Below are 19,385 nucleotides of genomic sequence, written 5' to 3' on the forward strand. Positions count from 1 at the left end.
GTAAAGTTGGTAAATGATTTATTAAGCAGTGGTACAGCCATTAATTACAGCTGATAAACCCACAGCGAATGGTACCTAGTCTTCTGATGAGGACAGTGTGATAATGTCAAAAATTCCAGAACAAGCCAGTAAGTATACCTTGAGCTGAGATTGTTCAGTCATGTCCAGCTCTAGGGTCAAGTATTAATTTTTCTCAATTTATCTGGACTTTTCATTCTTCCTCCTCAGATCCCTTTGATGACAAATACCCCGAGTATAAACTCCAACCGTATATACTGGGTGAATGGCGATTAGTTGTTGTGAAGGAATGACTCTGTAATATCGTGCAATATAGGTGCATGAGGACAGAGGTGTAACATGAGTGATCACATTACTGCAGTGTGTCTCTCCCCAGTCCAGTCAGTCAATCAGAGAGTGTGTGTATGTGCGCGCGCGTGTGTGTGCGCGCGTGTGTGTGTGTGTTGCTGGCCCTGCCTGCCTGCCTGCCAGAGAGGGGAGTCGAGAGCTCTGCTGGGAACTACATGGTGCTCAATTTTTCAAGATGTCGTCGCTGGAACAGAGGCTGTCGCGAATCGAGGAGAAATTAAAGCAGGAAAATGAAGAAGCTCGCCGGAGAATCGACCTCAACATCGACATGAGTCCACAGCGATCACGTCCGAGGCCGAGTGAGTGTCCACCGGGGAGGACCGGGGAGTCGGTAACGGCCAGAATAGCAGGGGGAAAGATCGGAGAGGCGGAGGGAGGGAGGGAAGGAGTGGGGGTGTTAATGCTGCCTCTAGCTACTACATGCTAACAGGCTAGCTACATAAACAAACACCGACTCCGCTTGGTCGGTAAATTCTTGTGTGAAATCACTTACCTAACTGGTGGGACAATTTCTATAGCGAGTAAAACAAAATGTAGAAAATCCGAAGCGCTGTCATGAAATACCTTGCTGGCAGTCACGTCCCGAAATCTGTTTTGATTCTGTCCTGTCAAACATGCTAGGCTAACGGGCTAGCACTCTGAGTGATAGTCGGTGGCAGGCCCAGCGTCAATCTGAAAATGTGATGTCGTTTCCAGGTTGCCTATGTAAATATTTTAGACGTGCCATTTCATTTAAGCGTTTGTGTAGCTTCATACAGTTATTAAGCAGTGTATATGCTTATGACTCTTGCGGCAAAGTCAATTTTCCCTGCCATTTTTTGACCCTTTTACGAAACAGACGCTAGTATGTGCCAGCTATCTCATCTAACGTTAGCTAACGTTAAACATACGTTAACTGCCTTCTTCTGTGGTGCTGTTAAGATGTTAACACTGTTTGTACTTTTTACACGGAGAGGTAAAACGCCAGTCCGTTGAAGAGCCACTGAATAAAACCCCTTTGCAGTTTTCAGTGGATTTGAAGTCAGTGTTGTATTAAGGGGTGAAGCGGTAACGCTGGGCCCTTGGACCGTGTCAGAGGAGAAAACTCAGCCAAACAGCCCGGTTAGTTTAGCAGGGAAGTCTGCATGTAACCCTGAGACAGACACTGTGATGGAGACTGAAACATCTTTATTATCTTACCAACGTATGATAGTAAATTTTTAAAGCTATTGGCAATAATATACATTCACTCACTGATGTATACAGATAATTCTTTCCTACAGATCATCACGTCTTGCCCAGTCATATGAGGTTTGAGAGACATTGACCACAAACCTTCTTTGTTTTTTCTTCTGTGGTCTTAAAACAAGTATCATGAAGATACATCAGCTGTCTGTAAGAATGAAAGTGGAAAAAGTGTGAATGAGTTAAATGACAGGCTGGGGTTATTCTGTTTCTCTTATAGTCAACAAATACCATGGAAAGACCAATGCCAAGAATAACTGATAACAAGTGTCATCTGTGTATCCAAAGCCTGATATAAGCCTTTTCCTCCATGTCCTCAACCAGCAACAAGGGATGCACTGATCCAATACATGAGATCCTATCCACTCCCTCAATATTATACTAAAAGTCAGTGTTTTTTGTCATCAGTTACCTTCACTCAGAAACAGCATGGCACGGACTAAATTTTTAGTGCACCAGCAATCACACCCCTCAACTCACCTTATGGAAAGTGATCCCAATGACTTCCACGCAGTAAGTAATACAAATTTTAAATCCGGTATTGGTACTCTGAGCAGTAGATCCCTATTAAAAACACACCAATGTGCCTCACCGTTGCACTCGGTGACCTGTGTCTTCATTGCCCCGAACATGGACACTGTAACTTGTTTTGAGAGGATATACACCATCCTGCTGCTGTAAATACTCACTAGAGCACCAAATGTGTATTAATCGGCAGTTGAAAATAATCCAAGAAGAAATATTTACTCCTGTTTGAGTAACGTTTGCTAAAAACCACAGTGCCCAGCTGTGTACAGGAAATTACTGAGCCTTTTATTAAAATGAAATGATATATTTTCTGACTGGTTTTTAAAGATTTGTGACTTCAGTAGAAACCTGTGGGCTTGGGGCTAAGTGCCACAGACAGGGTAGGAAAGTCGAAAAGTAGTGAGAGATGCACTGATGCTTTGTTGATTTTGGTCTTTTCATAGGATTCGCAGACAATATGAAAACCAGAGTAATGCCAGAATTGTACTTTATACACTGCTCAGATTTGTGTTGTTTTTGAGAAAGTGAATTATAGAAGTCATAAAGTCTGTGGGGTTTTTTTTTCTCCATCTGATATAAGATGGAGCGCGTATGTGTGCGAACATGTGTGATCGTCTCACTAGTACAGTGCAGTAATGTGCGTGTGTGTGTATATTTTCTTTCCTCTGTCTAGTCATCGTGATCCAGCTCAGTCCTGCTCCAGCCCCTTCCCAGCGTGCAGGTATCATTCAATCCATCGCTCTCTCTGCCACTGCACCCCCCCTCCCCCCAACACCTGTGCCCCCTGTTTCACCTTTCATCCCCTCCTCCCTCATCTTCTCTTTCTGTTGTATACCAACCTTACACTTATCAGAGAGTGTTATTGACTTTTTAAAAAACGCAGTTCTTTACATTCTCACCAATTTAGTTTCATTTTTAGTTTTGCTCCAGTAGAGACTAATGGGCTCTCAATACTACAACTTCACTTACTGTAATTACTCACACTCGTCTTTTTTTAACACTTTTCTTACATTCAGTGGAATTAAAGTTCCAAGAAAGAACAGACTGTCGAAAAAGGTTGAAAGACAACCGTTTCTCCTTTTTATGTGTGTCTATAAAAGTCAGTTTACTCTCCCCAACAAATATAGGTGCATACTGAGTTTCAGCCAGACCAACTGGATGGTATCGTAGTAACATATAAGATGGTGTAAGTTGTTATTAACACCGGCTTACAAAATGTAGTTTGGTTTCACAGACATTATGGATTATAATCACAACTTTAAAGCATGTTGACTTTGTATTTCAAACCACCTCCCTACACACACACACACACACACACACACACACACACACACGCCTTCACTCTCACTCACACACTTAATGTCTTATTCTGTATCTCACACCAGTGCCCGACAGTTTTAGGACTGAATAAGAAGCTCTGCCGAGGGGTAAAAGTTTAATCCATGTTTGTGAAACCAGTCCTTGACCAGTGCTGAAATTTTAGCCCAGCAGTTATTTACACCTCCTCTCAAATCACATCCTCTCTCCATCTTTCCATCCCTACTCCTCTCTCTGACTGTGTGTGTCTGTGCCAGTGGCAGGGCAGTGTTGGTGTGTGTTGATGTTCAGTGTGTGTGTGTGTGTATGTGTGTGCGTGCGCGTGCGTGTGTGTGTGTGTGTATCAGATGATTAACCTTCGTTTCGCTGGAGGCAGAGAATCACGGTGCATGTGGCTTTTCTGCACGGCACGATGTTTTGGGTTGTGTTTTGTTTGACACGGTCTCTAATCCAGCATCCCCACTGGTCCGTCTGCAGGAGTGCTGTGAACACTCTTCTCTTTTTCTCTATGTTTTTTCTCTGTGTGGCGACTGAAGAGTTGCCTTCCTGTCCGAGTCTGACTGGCTGACTGACTGTCCGACTTCCAGCTTAGTCTGTGCTATGCAGTTTTGGCTGAATTTCTCCTCTTTCTCCCTCACATTAGACTGTTTGATGTTGTTTGTCTGTTCTTCATCTTCTGGCATCCCCTCCCTCCCTCCTCCTTCCTTTTGCAGCGGCACTGTGCGAGCAGGAGGCGGTGCAGCAGTGCCTGCGAGTATCTGCGTGTTTATGTGTCTCCCCCTCTCCCTGCTCTGTCTGCCCGTCTATCTTCCCATCCGTCCATCTGGAGCCAGCAGAGCTATGGAGATGCGATTGGTGCCAAAGACTGCCTGAGCACTCCTTCCTCCCCACACTAACCCCTCCTCCCCTTCACTAACTGATTCTCCCTTTACAGGCTGATCCATCCACAGGTGACTCATGGATACAAACACCCGCTGGCACTCTCAGAGGAGTTGCCAGCCTGCTACTACAAAAACAATTATAATTATCATTATGACAATAGCTGCATGGTCCTTGAAATGTTTATCAAACTGGTTTTGAGGATTTGAAAAAGTTGCTGATGTAACATTGCTAATAAGTAGAGAGTTAAACTCTTAGTAATCAGGGGTCTGAAGTCATATTTAGTATTCCTAGTCGATCTTCATAGCTGCTGATTTTCTGTCTGAGCATTTGGTTGCATGACAGGTCTGTGCTGATACTACCTTGGAATATTCTCTTGAAATTCTTTAACATTTCCACTTGAAATTGAGCCAGTGCTTGCACGCACACCTGATATTAGTCCAGCAGTGTTTTGACATGTCTTTTCACGCATGATTTACACCTTCGTCTATACGGGGCCAGAAGCATGTTGCATCTTCTGTTTGGATTTTGGATTTCAGTGCCAGTCAGTCTTGGACTGTCAGTTTGTCATCCAGGGCTGTGAAGTCATTTACTGTATGTGTAAGGCTGTGTGGCTACAGTTTATTATAACTTTATTTTCATTGCTCTGCCCATTGGTTATGATAACATTGTACTCACCTAAATAATCACTGAGATCTGGGCACATGGTGACATCGCTGAAAAGATGCTCAAAGGGCCAACAAAGACGAGCGGTTACAGGTTGTAAAAAAGACACTCAGATTAGCCGAACTTATTTGGAAAAGAAAACAAAGGTGAACAGTGAAATTATTACCAAAACTGTCTGTTGTAAACACTTGACAGGTTGACTTTTTGGTTCAACTCTGATCCACCATACATTTTGTTTTACCTCCAAACTGTCAGCTTGTTTACAACCTGTATGATCGACTGCTTGTTTGTTTCCCTGTTGGTCATATTTTTAGTATTGCTGCTGAGTTAAAAAACAATGGCTGGAGCTGGGAAAATAAACCCCAAGTTTTAATAAACTGTAGTTTTCCTTTAAAAACAACCTGTGGACGCATCCCTAAACTGTACCTCCTGAGTTGTGGGCTAACCCCTTTGCTGTCTCTCTCTGCCTGAGAATGGTGTTGCTTTTGCTCTGAGATAACCGTCCTGTTTGTTTTAACATTGGGTCGGGACATCAGCGAAACAAAAACAAAGCTGTAACTTTGAGGGGAAAAAACAACAAGTTCATATGCTGGTTAAATACTATGCAGGGCCTAGATAGCAGTGCTGCAGTAAAAGAACTCTTTGACCTCGCCAAGGCCAGTTTCTCTTTTGCTCTTGAAGTCTCATGGGAAATAATTTTCAGTCGCTGCCACACATGTTATAATAGATCACTTTCTTTTCTCTTCAGTCTCGTATTGTGCGAAACAATCTGAAGCCCAGATTTCAGGAAGGAAACACAAAGTCAAAGAAAACATAGAAATTAGTTAAACAAAGCTAATAAATCAAATAATAATAATACATTATCACTTCCTCTATTTGTGCATCATTTAAAATCACTAAAATATTGGAGTCAGTGAATGCATGAATGAACATAGCCATCTTACACCCTCTGGCATGCTGGCCTCTGGTGTAAAACACACCACTCTGCCCTCGAGTCTCCTGTCTGTGTCTAATGTGTCGTCTCTCCCCTCCCCTCACCCCAACCCAGCGCTCCAGCTGCCACTGGCCAACGATGGAGGCAGCCGTTCATCGTCTTCAGAGAGTTCGCCTCAGCACCACCCATACCCCAGCCGCCCGCGACACATGCTCACCCTGCCCACACCCCCGTACGGCCTACAGAAGAGTCTAGAGAAGTATGTTCACTTTTAGACACGCTGATGTTCCTGTGACAATAATTAAAGAGGCTGTATTTACAGAAGAGCCAAAAGGATCTACTTTGTTGTTGGAAATCAGTCTTACAGCATAGAATTGATTGGCTTACTACTACTGGCAAAAAATTATGATTCAAAAAAGAATATTCTCGATAAGCTCGGCGATAAGTAGCATTAATTGTTTTTTATTAACGAGTATTTTAATCTTGGCTCTAAATACAATGAAGGGATCATAACTTTGAGTCTGAACTCTCTCGATTGAAAATGAAACACACATTTGAAAAAAAGTCACAAAGGATGAGAGAGTGCATCACTTTTTGTAAGCACAGTGGAGAAGTATGGGCGTAAACATGGAGATAAAACGATGTCACATACATACACACAAGACTGTCATATGAACATGCACATACATATGCCCACGGCACAGCAACACACAAACGCAGAGGACCGAGCAGTATGAAGGATCATGTAAAGCAGTGCAGGTTATGTTACACTTAATGGATCCACATGCAGAGTGTGGGTGGAAGAGATGTACAGAAACACACTCGGCATCCATTTGTGAGTCAGAGGTGCCCCCCCCCCCCCCCCCCCCCCCCCCCCCTTTGTCTCATATCTCGATATGGACATTTTAACACTGACACATACTTTGTGTAGCATTTGCACTCCCTGACATCCTTGTGTGCATTGTCCTCCGCAGTGCAGAGATTGATCAGAAATTGCAGGAGATCATGAAACAGACGGGTTATCTGAAGATCGACGGTCAGGTGAGATGTGCACACAGAGACACGTGTTGAATTTCTCTAGTCTACATGTTGAAAGTTTTGTTTAGTGGTTTAGGTTGAGTGATCATATGTCTGTTGATATTTTTCGTATTGTTAACAAATCCCATGAAAAGCCTGAAACCAAAAATGAACTGATGCTGCTAAGTGTCAGCCTCATCTTTGCACTGGCTGATATGTTTCTTCATTATGATGAATATGCACATTGCAGTTTATTTTGAATGAATCCCACATACACTGTGCTACTGCTGTAAATACTCACAAGAGCAATAAACGTCTGTTACTCCATGGCTGAAAATAGTCCCCAACAAATTTACTATTACTGCTTTTTGAGAAACGTTTGGTACAAACTAGTTTTTTCAACTACAGGCTTTTAAAAAAAATGTAACTTGATACATTTGTTTTTAAATTTGTTTTACATCTTCAGTAAGAACCAGTGAGCTTGGGGCTGAGTGCTACACACAGATTGGGAGACTGACTAACAACAACAGGTTTTTGTCTTTTCATGGGACTTGTCCATAACAATTAAATTAACCTTGACAATAAGAAAATACAGAATCAAACATCTACACCACTGAAGTGTCCTTGAGCAGAGCACAGAATGAGTCAGAAAAAAAACTCTCTCTCGCTCTTTCAGCCCTCAGGTCCAGTATCATAGTCAGAGTCAGTCAGGGTTTGAAGAAGTTGGAGAAAATTATGTGACTCATCACTGCACTCCAGAGTGTTTTAACGTCCTCTCATTATCCCCGAGAGGTTGCTGCATCATGCACTCAATGAAATGTCACTCACAGCATCTCAGTCACCAGTGATTTCATTTTAAGCAGGGAAATAATGCATCTTTTTCATCACTGTGTGCTGGTAGTCTCAGTCATGACCCATGGGGGGAGCAGCTTAATTGCACATCAAAACATTTGTTACTAAATGGCCCAGAGGTGTTTGCTGTTGCCTTACGATGTAGAAAGTCAGAATTGGCCTCTCTCCTCGATTTTCAGCTTGAAGAGTTTGCAGAGAAATAACATCCAGTTAGCAGTGTAACCAGTAAAAATATCTTGAGCAGGATTTAAAATCCTTTTTTGTCATGTTTTCGCTTACTTGTGCGTCCACAGCGGTATCCAGCGGAGGTGACAGACCTTATCAGTGAGGGGGAGATCGGCAGCGGGACCTGTGGACAGGTCTTCAAAGTACGATTCAAGAAGACGGGCCATGTCATCGCTGTCAAAGTAAGTCCCACCCACACTCGTATGTTTTCATTGTTCACACAACCTGCTTTATTATGTCACATATTACTCGCAGTCTACACAGGATCCAGCTTCACACATACAACCAGCAGACATCATGAAGCTACAGCTAAACTTTTATTGTATAATCATGAAGAACATCAGACAAAATGCAGAAAAATACAGGTTAATAATAATGTGAGATTGGCTATATTATTTAAGAAGGGTGATTACAGACAAAGTTAGCAGCAACCACAGCCACCACAATGACATCAGCTGCAAACATGTGTTTATGCTTGTAAGATACAAAAGATGACAACTGTGATGACTCTGAGCTGTAAAATAGATGTGGCTGCTGAAGAACAGATACTGTGTAATACTCCAGTATTTTAAGAGGCATAGACAGTGTGGCTGAAAGGTTGATAAGAGTCGAACAGAAATCTTTTGATGGTTCAGGCTGTTACAAATAGACACAATGATGTTGCTTATCTGAGTCAACCACTTTTCTGTGAAAGGAAATCTCTGCCCTCCAGAAAATGTCGGTTTTAGATGTAATGATATCAAATTGTTTTAATCCCCATGCCATAAGTTTATTGTTTAATGTTAACAGGATCCCCATCAGCCACAAGCTGAAGCTAGCTGTCCTGGGATCCATCCTGATGGGGCAAAATCTAGACATTGACAGTTAGAAACGAAAATAATAACCTGAGGAATATAAAATGCATCAACAATACACAGTTAGTCTTAAATAGGACTGAACTGGTACACAACCCAGAACGAGATAAGGGCCCGGCTTTAGATCTTACGTAAATTATACATCACTTGCAGTTTGACGCTCTTTCTAATGATAATGTGTTTGATGGGGGCCAGTAACAGGTTCCAATCAGAACGGGTTCTGAACAGAATAGTGTTTTTCAGATCATTTGTTGTTGAGCTTTCTGTGTGCCGTTAATATCTGGTGGTCACTTACCAAAAGACGAGAACGTTTCTTATAAAATTTCCCTACAGGGACCATAAAGACTCAAAACAAAATACAGTAGGAACTTGATGCTCACCACGGCTTAGTGGCGCTCCCACTTTCTGTTGTACATTATTTGCGTCTAGTTTACCAACAAGTGGCGTTAATAACCCAACGTAACAACCCTCCTATTTAACAGTTGACTTAATTGTAGCCGTCTGAGCAGTTTAACAATTAGACAGTCAGTCAGTTCACCGAAGGAGTCTTTGCTTTGTGATTTCCTAATTACTTGTTACTTAACTTGTACACACAGCATGGTGTGTGTTTCTTACATTCAAATGCCTGCAGGAATCTTACATGTCTTTGTGTGTGTGTGTGTGTGTGTGTGTGTGTGTGTGTGTGTGTGTGTGTGTGTGTGTGTGTGTGTGTCACCAGCAAATGCGTCGTACAGGAAACAAGGATGAGAACAAGAGGATTCTGATGGACCTGGACGTGGTGCTGAAAAGTCATGACTGCCCTTACATCATCCAGTGCTACGGCGCCATAGTTACCAACGTGGGTGTCCCAAACATACATTACTGTCTGTATTCTTAACATTAAAATAGTAGAACAAGAGTAAATTTTACAGCTAAGGTCAAACAAACGTCTGCTGCTTTTACTCTTGCATCTCAGTAAACTCACTTCCTGCACTGGTAAAAGCTGGATGTGTGTCTGTGTGTGTTTGCATACATGTACAGACGGATGTATTCATTGCAATGGAGCTGATGGGAACGTGTGCGGAGAAGCTGAAGAAGAGAATCCAGGGCCCCATCCCAGAGCGAATCCTAGGAAAGATGACAGTGGCAGTAAGTGAAAGAAACGCATACCGAGATCAGGAAACTGTAACACTGCTCACTCGATTGTTTTTGTTCTTACTGTTTGGTCCTACTGTGTGTGTTTCTGCTCCAGATAGTGAAAGCGTTGCTATACCTAAAAGAGAAACACGGTGTCATCCACCGGGACGTCAAACCCTCCAACATCCTCCTGGACGCTAAAGGTCAGATTAAACTGTGTGATTTCGGCATCAGTGGACGCCTCGTTGACTCGAAGGCCAAGACTCGCAGTGCCGGCTGTGCTGCCTACATGGCGGTGAGTGAAAACACACACACACACATACACTGTACTCTCAAAATACTACGACGAGCTCACACACAACGTCACATCCCGTATGTCATCTATAGACATAATGAATATTTTGTATTCCTGCAGCCTGAGAGAATAGACCCTCCAGATCCCACCAAACCCGACTATGACATCCGAGCAGACGTGTGGAGCCTCGGCATCTCTCTGGTAAATCATTCAATCATTTTATTGCAATATATGAAACAAGCATCGGCCTGGAGTTCCATGATGACTGATCAGGGGCTGCACAAGATTTGTGCAATTTTTTTTTTTTTTTTTGTGACTAATACTAATGTTTGATCGAGGAGATAAATGCCCCTATAAACAGTGTATTATAAGCATATAGACATGTGTGCTGCTGCATAGGAGTTGACAAGAACTTGAATGTAAAAATTAATTATTGACCTTTGGAATATGAAGCGCTTTTTCGACTACATAGTTCCAAGAACCAACCGAGGAACTAAACTAGGCACTAAAATACACGTTTCCAATAATGGATGGAAAAACTATGGTTTGAGCATTAAAGTGAGTTCGATTTTTTTCCTCAGACTATTGACAGAACCTGCATACATTAGGTTGTAGACATCTGTAAAGTTACTACTTTTGTGTTAGTTATTTAACCTCCTAAGACCCGAACTCTTGCATGGCGTGCATTTTTAATTTCTCTTTGCTATTTAGGCTGATTGGGATCGGAGAAAAATGATGTCCACATAAGAGGACATTAGTTTTAAATTTCGTTTACTGAGGGGCAGTATAATATCCTCATATGTGGTCACCAGGCCCTTGTTGAGAAAAAGTTAGTATTGTGGTCTAGAGAACCAAAAATGTGAGGTCCACATATGTGGACGCCAGGTCCTAGGAGGTTAAACAGTCTCCTTACAGACAAGCCAAGCATTTATTGTCAGTGACATTGGATGCTCATGTCTCCCTGTGTCCTGTAGGTGGAGCTGGCCACGGGACAGTTTCCCTACAAGAACTGCAAGACAGACTTTGAGGTTCTGACCAAAGTGCTGCAGGAAGATCCTCCTCTGCTGCCTCTCAGCATGGGCTTCTCCCTCGACTTCCAGTCCTTCGTCAAAGACTGGTGAGTTTGAATATCACTCTAAAACTGTTTTTTTTTTTTTTTTAATTAATTTGTTGCAGCTTCATTTAATGTGCACATCTTTCCACAGCCTCACAAAGGATCACAGAAAAAGGCCAAAATACCACGTGCTGCTGGTAAGTCACCAGTCGTAATGAGCAATTGCCAGAATAACCGGGATTACTCGATGCTCAAATGTAACTAAACTGTTTCCATCTCTCGCTGTCTCTTTGTCCGTCTTCCTCGTCCAGGAGCATAGTTTCATCCGACGTTACGAGGTTCTGGAGGTTGACGTGGCCGGTTGGTTTCAGGCGGTGATGGATCGCACCGAGTCGCCTCGCAGCAGCCAGTGTTACAGCCATCAGCACCAGCTCCACTCGCTCTTCAGTAGGTAGCCTAGCCCTCCTGGCCTTAGCTTAGCTACACGCTAGTCTAGCCTAGCTTTAGCTTTGCCAAGCCCAGACTCAGTCTGTCCTAGTCTAGCCCAGCGTCAGCAGCTAAGCCCTAGCGTTAGACCCAGCCCACCTGTCCATCTGTCCACCGGAGAACCTGAAGAGGAAGAGGGAGAGACGGAGACTCGATGGAGGACTCTGGATCGACAGATGGAGTGATGGCCGGGAGAGATGGACTGATGGATGGATAGACGACACAGGTGGTTCTCCTTATGATTGCGTCGAATCTGGACAGGCAGACATGGGGAGGAGGGAGCAGAAAAGAGTTCACACTGTAGTTTCGTTTACACTCTGTTACTTCTCGTTAAACTGTCATATGACGTCACATCACAGTGTGTCTAACAGCCACACACAAAAACCGTGTGTGTGTCTTTTATGTGTCTCTACATTTCCTCCACTTTTCATTAGTTTTTCACCTACATGTCTGTCTCCAGCATTGATCCTAACCATTGGATTAGTCAACAGAGTAGTCACTACACACTGGAACAAAGCATCTGCTACATTAGCAATCATGAATCGCTCTTGTACATAAACGTTATGGAGGACACAGCAATGTCCGGTGCAATTATGATTCTTCAGGTGTTTCTACTATCACACATTCTCAGGCTGTATCTATGTGTGTGTGTGAGTGTGAGTAAGCTTTTCCATGTGTGTTTGTGTGTGTGTGTGGATGAATATCAAGACACAGTCACTGGTTGTTTTTGTGGGTGAGATTATATTTCCTAGTCATTTATTCACCTTCACACTACAGCTCTAACACACAAACAAGAACAAATGAATCTGTTGGCTCATTTTTAACATGTTAGAATAGTAGTTCTAATTAACATTGCTATGAAATATGTTTCCATCATTGTATTTAGCAGCTGCATAATTGGAAAAACAACAAGGAAAAAAATTACAAAAAAATTAGTGTTGCATTCTAGCTTTGTAGAGAAGGAGTTGTGTATGTTTTTTGTGTATTCAGAATGAGTTAGTGGAGAGTTAAGAGATACGGAGGGATACTAAGAAGAGAAAAGATGAGTTAGAAACAAGAAGTGTCCGACTCTTTCTAGAAGTGAGGGAGGAAAAAACAGAAAGTAGAAGCTGGGAGTCGTGCGCTCGTTGGTGACAATTTTGGAAGACTGAATAACTGTTAGTGTAGTGTGAGAAACAGAGGAGAGAGGTTGGAGGTAAAAATGGGAGCAGAGTGCTTTTTGAGTGAGAAGGCTAAGAACGGGAGCTTATCTTGTACAAAGAATAGAAATGGAGTAGATCTTTTTACCTGTGGAGCATTTCTTTACTTCACTCTCTGTCTACCTCTTCCTCTTTGTCCACCTCTCTGTCTCCCTCTGCTGTTTAGTGTGATGTAGTGCTCCACAGTGTTTCCAGACCAAAGGCTGCGTGTAGGATGCTGCTGGTGGGGGCCAAGAGATAATAGACCCGCTCCTGTGAAATTTCAGACTTTAAGAAAACATACACACAAATCTTGATAAAGCATGTTCTGGTGTTTTTAGGACCTAGAGCAGGGGTTTCAAATAACCAGCCCAGGGCTCACCCACATTAAGAAATGATTTCTTTTGGGTCTGTGTGTGTTTTGTTTGTCCCCCACAACAAACACTCCAAAACTTAATGATACTCAGTTTGCTATCATTTAAGAGAGAGAAAAGCAGGAAAACTTCACATATGAGATGGTAAAACCCATGAATTTTTGGCATTTTTGCTTGAAAAATTATTTAAACAATTGTTGCAATTCCTTTTCTCTTGATCAACTAAATCGATTGCTCAAGTAATAACACCTACCTACTATTAGCTGACAGTTTCAAGACACCTAGACAATTGGCTCATTCTTTGGGAGGTTTAATGTGACTCTTTCCTGTCACTATCTGTAAGGACAAAGCTGCTGTTCTCCTTGTATACAGTCTGCAGCAGCGTCGCTCCACTAATCATGTAGAGCAGTGTCATAGACATGAGTTTGTACAGCCAAAATCTGTAATGCTATGCTGCCCCACCAGGAGAGAATTACCTGACCAGTGGCCCCCAGGTAATTTGACTTTGAGACCCCTGATCTAGAGGATTGGTAAGATGAAAGTGAGTGTATGTGTGACACCTGAACTGGTTAACATGTTTAAAACTGCAATGTATAGATGTACTTTATGTGCGCAGGTCTACAAACTGACTAGGTTCACAGCCAAAGCCTGCTAGATGTGCAGATTCAAACCTCCCACGCCCCGTCACGCACCGAACCAAATCACTGCTAGACACAGAGACCTGAGGAGCGGCATCGAATGAGACAGGAAACGGTAAAGTGTCAGGAGAGTGAGCGAGAGATCAAGGATTGTTGTCAAGGTGGCAGAAAAGATGAGTGGAAATTAAATGACAGGAAAAAGAGGACAGGACGAAGTGAGGTGAGAATGAAGACAGGGAGTATTAAGAAAGTGGGATGGGAAGTTAAAGAAAAGTCAGAGACAGTTGGGTGACAGGAAGTTAGAGTTTGAAAAAGGAGAGAGGAAACAGGAAAGGAAAACATCAGCCCAAGATTCACAGGGCTGCTGAGCTCTGAGGCTAGCTGGTTATTGTAAAAAGCTTTCATGGTGTTAAACCAACCTACCAATTATGATTTTAGCGAGTGAGTTGGCGTGTTGTGTTTATGATGTTTATGTTCTGTTCAAACTATGTTATTTATTACATTGCTACTGCTGCTACTTTTTATTGCTTTAGACGCTGCTGTCACTTCTTTTCCCCAAAGGACAAATACTTTATTCTTTTTCTTTTAAGCCAAATAAATGAAATAATGCAATGTCTACACATGTTACCAAATACTGAAGAGCAAGTGTGAAGAGGGCAAAAGCAAGTGAGAGGTGGCATGAAGGATTAGAAGAGAAAGTGCAGGGAGGTTGGCTTCACATACTAACTCACACAAAATATAAACACACACCTCACCTCAAATGTAGCTCTATGTGTAATGGAAGTAGGTAATCATTTATATCCCATCGTCACACTACAACTCTGTACAGTGTAGATATGATCAGAGGGGTGTCTGTCTGTCCAGATGCTTTTTGTCACATCCATTCTTTACTCTGTCCATCCATCACTTCGTCTGTCCACAGGTCGCCTGCAAGCTTGACAACCTTGACAGTTCACACCAAAGGTGTCCACAACTCAACAAAAATACGAGAGCGTTGTTGTTGTTATGACTATTGTTATTGACATTATAATTGGTTACTCTGAGCTATGATATATATAAATCTCTCTATAGCTAGTGGCAGAGGGTGTGTGTGTGGGGGCGGGCGGGCGGGGGGGGGGGGCGCTGTAGTATAGCAGTGCCATGCGTGTGTCATATACTGTACAGGGGGAGACTGGTGCACTACTACATGACAAGGGCCAAGCAATAAAACCAGCTTATCTTTCTGCTCAGTGAATCAAACTCGCCACCGGCCTGTGTCAGGAAGTGACTTCAGCTTAGCCTGACTCTCTTTGGGCTACTTCGCTTCACTCGTCTATCCTGGAAGACTGGTATCACTCAGCTGGTTATCAACTGGCTCTGTTAGCTCTGGGTTTACTAATCCAGCCAATCCAGAAAGAGGCAGAAGGGATTTTAGAGTTAATCTAATCAATTGTAGAAACAGCAAGCGGCTATCAATTTCATCACACAACTAGAGCAGAGTAAGGAAAAGGCTAAAAGGAAAGTTAGTAGTAATTATATTGCTGTTTTGAGAGGGTCACTCCTGACATTTAGTATTGCTAAATGTCAGGAGTAATAGCTCTGATAGCTAGCTGATAGTTACCATGGTGATCTCTACCCCAGTTAAAAGTGAGCCAGCTCAGTGATGCCAGAAAATCTGCCCAAAGATAGCTCCTGTCGCTTCATGATACAAGCCCCTGAGCAGATGAGAGTTGGCACAACTCCGTTAGCTCAGCCTTTGTCGGGTTTTAATCTCAAGACCAGGATATGACCTGGACCTGATTTCAAGCCACGGTTTACCTTCGGCAGGGAACAGGGTAGTCCTGCTGTTGTAAACTCTTCATAACAGGATTCAGGGCTGATCATGATCTGACTGCTCAGCCTCCCTGCTCAAACTGTTGTATATAATCCTGAATCTGGTGCTTAGCATCCTTCAGCTGTGCTGTGCTGCCAGCACAGTCTGAGGTGTATCATTGGTGCAGTTTCAAATATAATCACTCTAGGAGATGGTGCGACCCTCTCTCACTACAACGTTCACTGTTCATACTCTTGTTTCTGTGTCTCGGCTAACTCGTCTCCAAACGCAAAGCTGGACCCAGTCTCCCACTGTCGAGGTTCTCTGTTATAAAGCTGATGTTGTATTTTACAAACGCACGCACACACTCGCTCGGCTGTTAGTGTGCCATCCAAACACCTGACTGGATGATGGTGCCACGCTATACCTCTGTGAAACCAATCAGTCAGGTCAGGCCAGGTGTGCATCTGACTCTGTGTGTGTGAGGTAACAAAATGTCTGATTACCAATCTACACACATACACACACACACACACACAGACAGATACCCACCAAATGTATAAAGTAATCCCATTCTGCACAGCAATGCTGGCTACTGCCAATAGTGGCTTTATGTGTATATTAGCTTGCCGGGTGCGAGGCCAGTGGTGTATAAATTCAGCTAGTTCATAGGGTGTACCTGCGCTGTGCCTTGGCACCAAGTGAGAGAGCGTGTGCGCGTGTGTGTGTGTGCGCGGTGTGTGTGTGTGTGTTGTCACCACCCCATCTGTAAGTAAACCAAATATCATTTTCACTATGCAGTCATTCAAACTATGTCAGCTTGCTTCGATGGGAAAAAAAGCCTCCTGTACATACAGATTAACGGATAAACTGGAGTTAGCGACAGTGTGTTTTCTTTTCGAGCCCCTCCCCCCTCCCACAGAGTAAAGACAGAGCAAGAGATATGTTTTGAATGAGCTGACAAATATTTAAGGATTGTATTGGGGTCGGGGAGGGATGCGGGTTTGACTCGGGTTTGTAGTGTGGGGGAGATAAAGATCAATGCTGTAAAGTATATCAATTGCATGTTATTGTCACCGCTGTAACTGCCATTGTTTTGTTTTTGTTTTTATTTTGTTTTTTTCTTCCAAGACAACGGTCGGTTGGGGCGGGGATGCACAAAACTTTATCTTTATTTATGATTTTTACACATGTAGTCTGTATTTTTGTTTTTGCAAAAAATGTTGAATTTATTGTGTTCTTAGGAAAAGACACACTTTTTTGCCTTTTTTTTTTTTTTTAGTTCTCTGTCAACTTTGCAATATATGTTTTCACTTGGACCCCTAACTAGTTGTCTAGGAGGAGGAAGAGGAGGAAGAGCTGTATCTTCATTAGCAGACAGTGTTTTGTTAGAAAAATGTCCTGTTTCCCCTCATCCATGTGCTGTGTGTCTTTATTTTCAATTAGCTGTGTGAGCGAGCGGAGAGTGTGTGATGTTTATTCGTCTACCAAAAGTCTTTATTGATGGTGATTATTATTATTATTATTATATTATTAGCTTTTATTTTTGTCCATTGTTTTGTTTTTTATTATGATTACAATGATTACTGTTTTTATTATTACTATTTTGTCGTTATTATTATTATTATTATTATTATTATTATTATTATTATTATTCAGGGCAAAGATGACACCAAATTGAACAAAGAAATAAATGGGTGATCCCAGACAGACAGAGCTGAGAGCGTCTTTCTAAAGGTTTCTTTTACTGGCAAGGTGGAACAATCGTTTTTCTCACCGTTACGCTGTAGTGTCTGTCCACCTTATTTAAACCGCCACATAAAGATAACCTTTGAACTGAAAGTCTAATAGTATTTTTTTTTATCATTATTATTATTATTATATATTGTTTTCCATGATCAGATATCATGATCGATTTATTTGTTGTTACCCCAGTTTGGGTCATAAATTGTGTGCTGTTATTTTATTCTTTTTCCCCCCTCTTCATCCCTGCCCACTGCTTTTGGATTTTATTTTATTTTATGATTATTATTTTTTATTTGTTCTGGTTTGTCTGATGCTGTAGTATTGAGCTGATTGGTCTAATACCAGAGCTTTTTTTGTCCCTAATGCTGAGACTGTTGTGACTGATGTTGCACTTGTGATGGGTTTTATTTTGTTTTTGTTTTGTTTTGTGTTGCAGATTTGGGATTGTTGTGCAGAGAGGAGAATATTGGGTGTTTTCCTTATTTTCTTAAAGTCACAGCAGTTATTTTATCAATCATATAGATCTGTGACACAGAGCAAGAAAATGATTCAACAGTGTATTTGTTTCACTGATATTTATTTATTGGTCATTTGTATGTTTTTTTTGATTTGTTTTTTTTTTTTTTTGTGTATTGCTTTTTTGTGGAGGGCAAAGCGGACTCAAGGTAGTGGAATAGTCTCTCATTGGCATTTTACCATTGTGTACAGAAAGCAAATTGTTGTAATCAACCATCACACTAACATACAGTCTATAAAGTAACAGATTAACAGGTTAAAATAGAAACCTGCAGCACAGTAAAGTGCACTGTTTCTGGCTTTACTGTGACTGTCAGACTTACTGATTTCCATTATTACCCCCTCAGACAGCCCAACACAAACAAACTTCATGGTTTAAAGCCACAGCATGGTGTATTTGAACTCTAGTGCTTTGCTAATAACTCACAGTTAAAGCTTGAATTGTTTGAAACTTGGATGGTTTGTAATCAGTAAGTACTGAATGCCGGCTACAAAGCAGACTAGATTTGTTTTTTCTAAGTTTTAGGTATTTGAGCTGATGATAACTACTCTGATAGTGGACTGATTGGCTTGTTATTAACCTGCACTCCCTATTAGCGAGGTGGGACACGCCTGCTTCGAAGCATCATTGAGGTTTGCTGCTTGGTTTTTCTAAAAACGCAGATCTCGGTCTAGATTGCATGAGTTTGCTAGTTTGCAGGGTGGGGGGAGGATTGACTTCAGTCACCGCTGTTGCAGTTCAAAGGCTTCTTGTATGTACGACATCACAGATATATTGTCTTGACAGTTGTATCAATCGACACAGCTTTACTGCCTGTTTCTTTAATTTTTTTTGTTTTGTTTTGTTTTTGGCTGTATTTTATTTCCCCCCAAGTCTCATTTCAAACAGAATAAATGCCATTATATTGTGAATACCTCAGGATTTTTTTGGAGAAAAAAAATAATAAAACACTTAAAAATCAAATAAATAAATAAATAAAAACTCATAAAAATGTTGATGTGTCATGGTCTTCTTTTCCAACACGGTCTTTCATTGAAGTTGCTCAGAAAAGAAGGGCAAAAAAAAAAATTTTAAATTCCAAAATGCTTTGCTTTTGTAAACAAACAAAAGAAAAAATCACATTTAGTTTTTAAAAACCTGATACTTTACTATAATTAATAAATGTATTTAATCTCTACCATAAGGAGCATGGTGCTTTATTTCATTATATTGGATATAAGGCATTAATAATGTTAATTAATGTTGAATTCTGACGATAGATATTAATATAGATTTTTTTTTTTTTTTTTACCCAAAACATGCAGAAAGGTTATGGTATGTATTTATT

At 41.7% G+C, this 19,385-nt stretch overlaps 1 protein-coding gene across 2 annotated transcripts; it reads left to right on the forward strand.

The window, feature by feature from the left end:
• The first annotated feature begins 483 nt into the window (after positions 1-483).
• map2k7 (mitogen-activated protein kinase kinase 7) lies at positions 484-19,051 on the forward strand. 2 transcript variants are annotated; one of them, XM_023412831.2, is made up of 12 exons: positions 484-665; positions 2,792-2,839; positions 6,029-6,173; positions 6,889-6,955; positions 8,077-8,190; positions 9,581-9,700; positions 9,883-9,990; positions 10,094-10,273; positions 10,394-10,474; positions 11,248-11,390; positions 11,479-11,524; positions 11,639-19,051. In XM_023412831.2, the coding sequence occupies exons 1-12, from the start codon at positions 542-544 to the stop codon at positions 11,780-11,782; spliced, it is 1,320 nt and encodes a 439-aa protein (XP_023268599.1). In that variant the 5' UTR covers positions 484-541; the 3' UTR covers positions 11,783-19,051. The 2 variants fall into 2 exon arrangements, with proteins under 2 accessions (XP_023268599.1, XP_023268600.1); XM_023412832.2 differs by lacking the exon at positions 2,792-2,839.
• Positions 19,052-19,385: the final 334 nt, after the last annotated feature.

This window comes from Seriola lalandi, unplaced genomic scaffold (genome assembly GCF_002814215.2).
Source record: "Seriola lalandi dorsalis isolate HSWRI2012SDOR001 ecotype SW California unplaced genomic scaffold, Sedor1 jcf7180002054487, whole genome shotgun sequence".
NCBI lineage: Eukaryota > Metazoa > Chordata > Actinopteri > Carangiformes > Carangidae > Seriola > Seriola lalandi.

Bases quoted from the DNA above. Each gene is read 5' to 3' on its own strand.
- map2k7 (XM_023412831.2), top strand. From the start codon at position 542: ATGTCGTCGCTGGAACAGAGGCTGTCGCGAATCGAGGAGAAATTAAAG. The intron at 9,991-10,093 runs GTAAGTGAAAGA...TTTCTGCTCCAG, and splicing joins TAGGAAAGATGACAGTGGCA to ATAGTGAAAGCGTTGCTATA. The intron at 10,274-10,393 runs GTGAGTGAAAAC...GTATTCCTGCAG, and splicing joins GCTGTGCTGCCTACATGGCG to CCTGAGAGAATAGACCCTCC.